General features: G+C 33.4%; 1 protein-coding gene across 1 annotated transcript; it reads left to right on the forward strand.

Moving 5' to 3' along the window:
• Positions 1-2,928: 2,928 nt before the first annotated feature.
• On the forward strand, positions 2,929-8,347 carry LOC132132354 (uncharacterized). Its single transcript, XM_059544730.1, has 7 exons — positions 2,929-3,315; positions 5,795-6,088; positions 7,091-7,369; positions 7,448-7,771; positions 7,920-8,009; positions 8,132-8,194; positions 8,328-8,347. Exons 1-7 carry the CDS (start codon positions 3,246-3,248, stop codon positions 8,345-8,347), a joined length of 1,140 nt encoding a protein of 379 aa, XP_059400713.1. The 5' UTR covers positions 2,929-3,245.
• Positions 8,348-11,006: the final 2,659 nt, after the last annotated feature.

An 11,006-nucleotide genomic window follows, 5' to 3' on the forward strand; every position in this document is an offset into this window, starting at 1 on the left:
TTTATTTCAATAATGACAAAGGAATGATGTTAATTCCTCTCTAATCTTCTTACAGGCAGCTGGTGAAATCTTTTAGTAACCTATAAACTCCATGGGGAAGGGGAGGTGCATCACAACCACAACTAGCTCTAGCATCAGGTTAGCTAAAAAAGGCAAGGATCATACTTTTTTACTTCTAAATCAAACACATTTCTGAGACAGACAGCTTGCCCAGCTGACTTTGTATCTCAGGCAGAAGGAATCAGGCTCAGAAATCACCATCAGGGTAATCTGACAGGTCTTAACTCGCTTCATAGAGGGTTACGGTCTTTGAGAACATCAAGAGCTGATGGAGTGTTGGTCTATAGAATAGTTTTATAGTATTGTGATTGACTGAATAAAAAACAGCACTGAAATATTTAATAAGGCAATTATAAAAATGTATACAATAATTTTTATAAGTGAATTTATACATGCAGCGTGCACACACACATACCTTTCAACTGTGGAAATGACAGCAGAAAAAAACATTTTAAACATTTCTGGAAAAGCAAGTTTACGTTAAATAGTGCTAGGGCTATAATTATGGTAAATTATAGTTTACATAAAATTATAGTAAACTAGTTTACTTTTTTTTAAATTATGAATAATAAAAATGTACAAGTGATACAGTGTTTACCTTATTTTTTCTTTGTTTTCTCTGCACATCATTTCTCATATTTAATCATGCATATTCTTCACTGACACTGTTTTCTCCTTGACAACCAAGTGTATTAATTCTGAAAAAAAAAAATCTTTGTTGGTCATGGAAAAATAGTTGAACTTAAATAGTTAAGTTGTGTAAAAATATATATATAAATAATTTCCTTTTTCACACAATAAAATATTAATAAATATAATGTTATAAATTTATAAATAAAATTACATAGTATTATTTACATTATATATAAATTATAAATGGTATTATATAAAAAATAATGTTATTATTAGTTTTTTGAGTTGCTGTAGGGTGTTCATTTTATTTAATTTTCAATTAAAATGATTAAATCTAATATTATTAAATGTAAATATACCATTACTTATCGTATAATGTATAATATAAATTATAGGCAAATATAAAATTATATGCACAATAAATGTCAGAATATTTCTCTTTTTATTTCTATATTATCATAATTTAAAAAAATGTAGCAATTAATATTTCTGATGGATTTTGATATTTTTAAATTGAAAGTCTTGGTTTGGGACAAGGGCAAAACTAAATAAAAACATGATAAAAAAAAAGTATCCAATAGTTTTAATGACAAAAGCGGGGAAAAAGTTTAAATCTATTAGTTCTAATAAAAGTCATTCCCTGGGATATAGAAGCATGAGAAAGAGGAACAGAGGAGAGACAGACAGATTCTATGTATATAAAAGAGAATAAACAGTATTCGAATCGAGTATCTGATGAAACACAGTAGCACAAAATCAATAATAAAATTGCAGCAGTAGAAGAGTAATCCTAGAGCAGTAGCACGCTCCTGTAATCCAGGATTAGAGTCTGATTGAGGGCACAGAAGAGTGCTGGCATCTAAGAGAGACATGCACGTGCCTCAATGCATCTAGACTAGAGGAAGCTGCTCTTTTAAACTGAACCTGGATCATCCTTCCCTATTCAGATCATTAATCATTATAAGAAGGATAAAAAAGCTGTTCCACAGTCACAGCAAAAGCATCATTTCCACAATCACACTTCATCTTTATTTATCAACACACATTTCATAAACATCCTCTTGTGGCCAAATACTGTATGACAGGAGAGCTAATACTGTTGAGATCGCAAAATTTTGAAGTAGATGATATAGCTATCAATATTCTAATATTTGAAAAAGTGGAAATATTCTTTAAGTCTCAAAACCATACAGAAAAATGAATGAGAGAAAAAAGAGGAAAGTCGTATACACCTAAGATGGCTTGAAGTTGAGTAAATCATGTATTTTTATTTTATTTTTTATTTTTTATTTTCATTTTTTGGCGAACTATCCCTTTAAGGATTAAAAGAGCTACTTTATCTAAACCCATCAGAAAAATAAATATTTGCATCTGCTCAAAGGCATATTGTATAAGACCAACAGATTTGACAAATGTGCGTAAAATTTGTTGAACCGTAATCATGGAGATTTTGGTCATTCCCATTCAAGTAGCCTACTGTAACAGTTAAAAGCTAAAAGTTTAAATGTTTTAAGGCCATACAGTTTATCAGAAAAATAGATAAACTTGTCATTAGTTGCAAAATGACATTGCAGTCGTTCCTAAAGATTGGATATGAAAACCGAATCACATTTGAGTGCAGTGTGATTAAAGCCAACAGGAATGTATTTACTGAACTGCCACTGTTGGCAGAATTGGCGCATCACTGCCATGTCATCAGACACATTGACCACACTTCTGCTGAACTCGATCAGCTCAGACAAGTAAAGCACTTCCTCACATCTCAAATCTATGCAACTGGGAAACCTATAAGGTTGGAAGTCTGTAAATACCACAATTTAAACTTCTAAGCATTATCCATCTGACAAATGAAGCCTGGAATGTCAAGCAGAAAAATGTATCGGGTCATCTGTAGGGCTTTCTTCAGGAAGGAAACAACTGTTTCATGGTCTGATGTCATAAGAATCTTCACTAACCATCGGGGTTACTGCAATCCACTTCTAGTAAAGTACACATACTTTCACACTCTTAGTTTGGCAGATTGAGCAAGAAGGTTGCAGGGAAATTTGCAGCATTTAGCGAAACCTCAACAAAGAACAAGGTGGTGATAAACGACCAGGTGCTTTAGAAAGGTTGGCTAGGGGTGAGGTTGGCTAGTGTGGGAAGGTCATTGTAAAGTTATTTGCAGGAGTACTTGCAAGGGGGGAAAGGGTTTCAGCTGCCATTTATCATTGAAACCCGTCTGCCTTCTGTCTCTCTCTCTCTCTCTCTCTCTTCTCTGCCATTCATACCCATTGCAAGTTCACAGCAGAGCCAATATTCAAAAGTCACCTCAGGAACTTTCTCTATTTACTTTCTCTTGTAGTTTTTATATTCACAAAGAATCTCATTCAGGTGGATTCAGGGCCTACTTCTTTTTTTTTTTTTTTTTTTGCCTGTCTGTGAAACAGTAGAGAGGAACAAGGTCTGATTACGTCATCGAGAGAGACTCTCTTCTCTGCAGTTTTCTTTCTGCCTATCATTTTCTTTGAATCCCTCACCTCTTACTTTGCTTCAAAACGTTGTAAGGGAGAATGTCAAGGACCCACTATGGCGCTTGTATTTTTTTATGGATTTTTTCCTTAGTGGCATGTAAGGTTCCAGGTAAGACTAACTTTTATTGTGATTTTTGACATTTTTCTAACTTCTTGCTCATTTCTCCAGTATGTGATTGGTTTTTATTTGTAAGTAACCACTTTCCTTTATCAAATCAAGCAATTCCAAGTTCTGTTCATGAATCAATCATATGAAGTTAATTATCATTATTTTATTTTGCTCTGTATCTGCTTTAATTTTAGTACCTGCCACTTTCATCTAGTCACTTTATATCAATTAATGTTTGTACATCACAGTTGCAAGGCTGAAAAGATGCCAGGAAAGACTTACAGTATGTTATGAATATACCTTATTATGTTATTCAAGTGGATGGAAGAAGGCATCAATGTTGATCATCCACAGACATCTTTTTTCTAGTTATTAAGTAGCTCCTCTTTAGGAATTCTTTCCTGTCCAGTTTTCTTTTTTTGTATTTATATAACCTTAATGATTGCTTCAAGTGTTATAAATTATTATGTAGGTTCAGTATGTATTAGGCAGTGTTATTTTAGTATTATTTATATAATACTATAATATTTATTGATATTTCGAATTAGCGTTTTTATATTTTTCTGTTATTCAGTTTCAATTTCATTTTAGTTGAACTTTTTTGTTTTATTTATTTTTAAATCAGTGTAATTTTATTTTATTACTTCAACTTAAACGTATCCATTTCAGTTAGTTGCCAAGGCAAGATTTATAATTTTTAAGTTTTTAAAGTTTCAAATCTAATATTTATTTACATTTATGCATTTAGCAGACGTTTTTTATTTAAAGCAACTTACTTTATAATTTTTTGTTTCTTTTTTTTTACCAGTATGTGTTTCCTGTGAATTAAACCCACAACCTTTTGTGCTGCTAACGCAATCCTCTACCACTGAGCCACAGGAACTCTATTTGCTTTTTACTTTATTTCATTTACCATGAAAAAAGTGGATGCTACTCTCAGATCTCAAGTGGAAGCAGAATTTCAGCTTATGGCTTTTTGAGCCCCTCTTTGTTAGTACGAAGATGAGTGAGTCAGCTAGAATTCACTCTGGCTCATCATTTGTGACTTACACAGTCACTGTGAATTTTTCGGCTAGCCAAGACCTCTCTAGGGACTCTCTATATTAGATCTAGACACTTAGCACAAAGGAAAGTTTTACATGCATCAAGATAAGTTAAGAAACAGAAGTAAAACAAACCACAACTGTTCCAATAGAATAGACATTAACTGCTGCATCAAGATGTGACCAATGCTGACTAATCTGTAGATAAAGATAAAAAGATAATCTAGTGCTATCTTACACCATTTCTACATCGGATGTGGTGTGGTGTGACAAAACACTATAGATCTCATTATAATCAATAAACACATTTCATAAATACACAAAATAATGTTCTTTTTAGCAACATCATATGACCCCTTTAATGTAAGTAATCAGGGAAACTGATTTAAAGGTTTAAAACTGAACTGGGACTATTATACTATTATTTATTATATAATTAGTTTATTATTCCTATAATGTTAATACACATCAGCAACTCACCAGTAACACTAACAATATCATACACCTTGGTCCACGTATCATTTTATTTTATTTATGTCCCTGTGCACAAACAGGGACACATCGTAGATAAATGGGAAACTCGCTACAGCAATAAACAACCTCTCCTCTATTTTTCTTGGGAACTAATATGGTCATGAGTGGTCATTACTGATAAATGTCCTCTTAGTGATGTTATGGGGGAACACACAATTGTAATCATTCACAGAAAAGGCCTGACAGCAAATGGGGCAGTAGAACTCACTTTTTCTTCTGAAAAAAAAAAAAAGGTTGCATACATGATATGGGTATATCTGCACACCCACACAGCATGTGGTGAGGAAACTGTTTGTTAGAGATATGCAAATTACAATGTTGCCAAATTAGCATTTTTGTTGTTTTTGCAAGATTTAGGTCCTTTTTTGAATTAATTAATTAATTTTGTTAATCAAAAGCATATAACAACAAAAATAACTATTTAAAAAATTCATTTGGAAAATTTTTGCAACTTTTGAAAAGTGACTCAAATGATAAAAAAGCATTTTCCCTCTTATTAACCACATAAAAAGAGGAAACCATTGAAAAGCTGACTAAACAACACATCAACTTGAAAAAAGCTGTGGCAACATAATCACGCAATAACATCACAGCAACTTTTACCAAAAAATCTACTAACTAAATGGTAGAATTACCATCTGTTCATTGCATTAGATCACAAATATTGGCTGGAGATTATACAATAACTAAAATAACTATTTTATACTAATTTATTTTATGTTATGTTATAAAGTGCTAATGCAACAGCATTCATGTATTTATAAATGTATTTCAAGAGTCCAAATATGTGAAATCACTACATAAAGGTTTTGAATTCATAGCAAGTATTATTCCTAAGTTCTATAAATCATTCTCGTACATGCAGGAACATCTGATAGTTTTTTGTTGTTGATGATTTGCAGAGGTTCGCGTGACCTGCATCTTCTCTGAGGACTGTGTTCTTCCCTGTTCTTACACGCCCACTAATGATGATGTGAAGATCCAGTGGTACCAGCAGGAGGCGCTCATACTCAGTTTACAGCAGGCGGGAAATAGTCTCATCCATGGCAATGTCAACGTGAAGCTGATCAGCGACAGCAGCGTCTCTGATGGCAACGCATCCCTGCTTGTGAGACCAGTAGATACGAGGAGTAGAGGACGATACAAATGTGTGGTCAACAATGGAACTCTGGCATATGCTGTTGCGACAGTGGAAGGTTTGTTTCTCTTGCAGGAATACTTTCATTTATTTTAAATGTATTATTTGTGATTATTAGTAGTTGTAACGTTAGTAGTGAGAGGTTTGCATAGTTATGCATTTGCAGTAATGATTTAGTGAATCATTTTTATCTTGAGAATCAGTTCACTAAAAAGATTCATTCAGATTCGTTCTATTATTTGATAAGAGCAGGTGCCGCGAATTTCACAAGTGAGTTTTTTATGGAATATGAGTGAGTCATCGAACCTTTAATTCAACCGACTTTTTAAGTTGCTCGAAACCGCTTAATTAATTCAAACGTTTTAGTTTTCCCAGATTATATTACAAGAATCATGTCGTGTTTGTGTGTGTTTTCTGCTTGATTCGCGAATGAATCACTCTTGTGTGATTCGATTCATTTAGTGAAAAAATGATTCCGTTTGATTCATTTGCACAGTTCACTCACGCACTGAATTTATCTTTAAATTCTTTATTAGTATTATTATCGTTGTTGCTGCTGTGAATACATTTTTTAGCTTTTTTATTTTATTTAGTTAGCTGGCAGGTACAATGTTTTGCTTTATTTGAAGCACAAACAACAACAACAACAACCACAGCACACATTTGGAGTGATTTTCTTTTTTAAAAGACCAATATCTGTTAGATATTTGTCAGTTTGCTCATATAAAATAGCAGGTAAGCTGATTACCACTCTTAAACAAATAAAAGCTGATAAAAAAGGAATAGTTGTTGGCGACTTCTCATCTGATAATGGCTGAATTGTGACTGATTAATCATTCAATTGTTAATATATTAAATAAAATGAAGCATTTTTAAACTTCATTTTTAAACGATTTTAACAACTATCTATCTATCTATCTATCTATCTATCTATCTATCTATCTATCTATCTATCTATCTATCTATCTATCTATCTATCTATCTATCTATCTATCTGTCTGTCTGTCTGTCTGTCTGTCTATCTACCTGTTGGTTCATTCGTTCATTTGATGTCTTCCAGCTCCCATCAGGTCGATCTCCATTGACATCAGTCCCTCTGGGCTGATCCAGTGCTCTACTAAAGATGTCTACCCAGCGCCGGTGGTGCAGTGGAGCTCAGAACCCAGCTCAAGTCCTGCTGTTCTGCAACACATCACCCACATGGCTCCTGGAGGAAGGGGCCTCTTTAGAGTGGAGAGCATCCTAAAACAGCAAAACAACTGCCTTGATCATGTTTATGTGTGTAACATCAGCTCCAGATATGGCACACAGACATGGACAGCTTCATTACAGCTGCAAGGTAAAACATAATCATACTATAATGTGCAAAATGTGTTATAAAGGTGATAATACCAATGTTGTCTCGTATACGTCACAGAAATGAATGGCTTTGAAGGGAAAGACCTGGTTATACCAAGTAAAGCTCCTAAGCACCTTCAGTCCTTCTCTCTGGTCTGGACTTTTACGGCAGCAAACAAAACCACAGATATCCTCACGTATGACAGCCAGACACGTAAATCCAGCAGCTCCTGGGATCACGCAGAATTAGAGGAAGACAACGCATTGAAGGGGGATGTTTCACTAAGCCTGAAGAACCCTGGGTTAAAACATTCTGGAATTTACACATGTACCTTCTTTGGAGCAGAGATGCGGCATCTGGTACAGACCCGAGTTGTTATTTCATCCTCCAGAGAGGGAAAAGGTAACCACTGATCCATGAACGGATCCATCCATTAATTAATCTGCTGGACTAAAGATAGACTCATTTCCTGCTAAAACATTGTGGCAGTTTACTTTTTAGCAGCAACATCTGTCTTGCTTTAACATGTTTCTTCTCTTTTTCTCTGTAGATTGTCTTAAATATAATATGTGGATGTTGGGTATCATCGTAGGATTAATCATTCTTCTTGCACTCATTTTAATTATAAAAATATACAGAGGTAATACAGTGAACAGAACTTTCTGTATAATAATTAATCTGCATAATAGTGTTTATTGCTAAAAACACACAGAGTTTAGATATCCAGTCTACATAAATGGTCCATGATGTTTATGTGTGCAGTAAAATCACAAAGAAATCAAGACAGCCCTCAAGAGGATGTGGAAATCCAAAGCATGAGCACAGGCACTGTCCAGTCATCTTTTATTATTTATAATCAATACATAACAGAATACATAAGTCCCCTGCTATTTGTAAAGCCATGTAAATTTAGATTTGAATTTTTGCATCTGAATGTGTTCCTTTTTGTCTTTCATAGACAAAACATCAGACCTGTGAGAACATCAGACCATGGAAAGAAGAAAGAAGAGTATTATGAGAGAGAAACCAGTATGGAATACAAGTCGGAAGACCAGCTAATGGACTTTATTTCTATACAGTCTTCTTTAATTTTTATTTGTGAGAAACAATTTGGAAAATTACATAAGAATATGTATATTTTTTTTTTAAATGGTATTTGGATTAAATATTTTTCCATAATTTATTTTGAAATATAAAATAAAAAATATATTATTTGTCAAATATTTATTATTAATTCTGTTATTTGTCAAATATTTATTATACATTTTCTATAAACCTCACACTGGCTATTTTTGCAATTTAATTAGTAATTACACTAACATCCAAAAGTTCACTAAGATACATTTTTCATATGTGTGTGTGTGTGTGTGTGTGAGAGACTTAATACTTTAATTCATCAAGGATGCAATACATTAATCAAAATTGACAGTAGAGATATTTCTGTCACAAAAGATTTCTATTTCAAAAGATATTTTGAACTTTCTGTTAATCAAAGAATCCTGAAAAAACATTATCATTGTTTCCATATGAAATATTTCAACTCTGATAATGATAAGAAAGTAGCAAATCAGCATATCAGAATGATTTCTGAAGGATCCTGTCACACTGAAGACTGGAATAATGATTTGCCCATCATTGGTTTAAAGTATATTTTAAAATATATTAAAGTAGAAACATATTTGAATAATATTTTACAATATTGCTGTTTTTACTGTATTTTTATTAAATAGAATAGCCTGGGTGAGGATAAGAGACTTAATATTAAAATGTTGAAATATATTCTTATTTAGGACTAAAAAAACCACACCAGTCCACTTTAAGGTTTAAATCCACTGGTTTGTTCTTTTGCCCGGTTATTTTTTTCTTCATCCTCTGCTTAACTGTAGCGGTTACATGGCCAAACCAGTTCTGGTCACTATATGTCCACTCATGCACAAGCTGGTTAATCATTCACTGATTTAATTGATATGTCCACAAGGGTCTTTCTCTCCCCCTTTCTCACGCGCACACACTTTCAGAACACATGCACTTGTACAGAGAGAAAGATTGTGACATCTCAGTAATTTGAGCTGAACGTGTGGCATAGTCTGACTGTCATGGACCTGCTGCATCTGTGTGCTGCAATAGTGCTTTTTATTAGGACCTGGGTATCTGGTATCATCATTACTAAAGGTAAGGCCAAGCACACACACTTTTTAATGTTTTAGTTGTGTTTTTGTTGAAATATAAAATTTAGAGTTTAGTTTTTCAGATTTTTTAATCTATAATGTATGATGAATTTGTTTAATTTAGAATTTAAAATCTAAGATTAAATTGTTTGTACATGTAGTAAAACGAGGATAAGTGAATAATTTGTCATATTTACATTTTCTTTTTTTGTGTATGTGTGTGTGTTTTGAATCTGCCATTTAAGTTTTTCAGCAATAGCTGTTGGCTCAGTAAATGGATCAAAGCAGCACTTGTAGGAAACTTCATTAGTCTCAGATTAATGACCCTTGTGAAAAAGAACAATCTGTGATTAATTTTTGAGGACTAGGCAGCCTACGAGTAAACAGTGATTTAAATGGTAGGAAAAACAGATTGTTGGAAAACAGGCTATTTGAATAAAACAATAAACTCTGATGTGAGACTTATATCTCTTGAGAGTACTAATATAGGCCCGTTTTTTGCAAACAAAGCAAACTTTCCATTGCAATTACAGTGCATAAGAAACTACATGAGCCATTTGAACCCAGTTGTTTACCTTTAAACTGATTTTTACTCTAACTTAGAGATTTTACATGTGCTGGTCTCCTTCTAGATGCACATGTGACGTGTCTGTTCTATGAAGACTGCGTGCTGCCCTGCAGTTTCAAGCCTACAGGGGCCGTGGTCATCCACTGGTACAAGCAGCAGATCCCCGTTCACAGCTACTACTACAATAAAGACCAGTACGGCCTCCAGAACAAGCATTTCAGCAGCCGGACCAACCTGTTTAATTCCCAGATCGCACAGGGAAATGCCTCTCTGGTGCTGAGGAAAGTTAAAGTCCAGGATCAAGGGAGGTACAAGTGCTACACCAGCACCAAGAAGGGAAACCAGGAAACCTTTGTTAACCTGGGGGTCAAAGGTCAGTAACAGGGTCACAGATTTGTCATATTTTTGAGTTTGCTGGGGTCACTTGGGTTGCCTGTTACACTATGTTGATCACCCACTGTAAAATTTATTTATACATTTTTATTCAATGAATTTCAGGGGGCCACAAGAGGGTCCTAGTGGGTCTGTGGAATAGTTCGGAGAAAGATGTAAAATTAAAATGAATAATACAAAAAATAATATTTTTAAAAATAAATGTAAAAATTTACTGAAGCTAATAGATACTGTTTCAGTCCGTGTTATAAATAGTAATAATAATCAAATTAGATTATTCATAACGTATTTTATTCTACTGATGAACGAGAAGGTTATAGAAATAATAGAAATGAATAAAAGTAATAGATATGTTTTTTCAGACATGCTTTTTATTTTGAAAATATTGTAAAATATATATATATATTTTTACACATTTTACTTCAGGTTTTTTTTTTTGTTTTAAGCAAAAAAAAAAAGGGTAGATCATTTTATACAATTCTTTTTTAAATTTGTATACTGCAAAATA

Source organism: Carassius carassius, chromosome 49, assembly GCF_963082965.1.
Source record: "Carassius carassius chromosome 49, fCarCar2.1, whole genome shotgun sequence".
Classification (NCBI taxonomy): domain Eukaryota; kingdom Metazoa; phylum Chordata; class Actinopteri; order Cypriniformes; family Cyprinidae; genus Carassius; species Carassius carassius.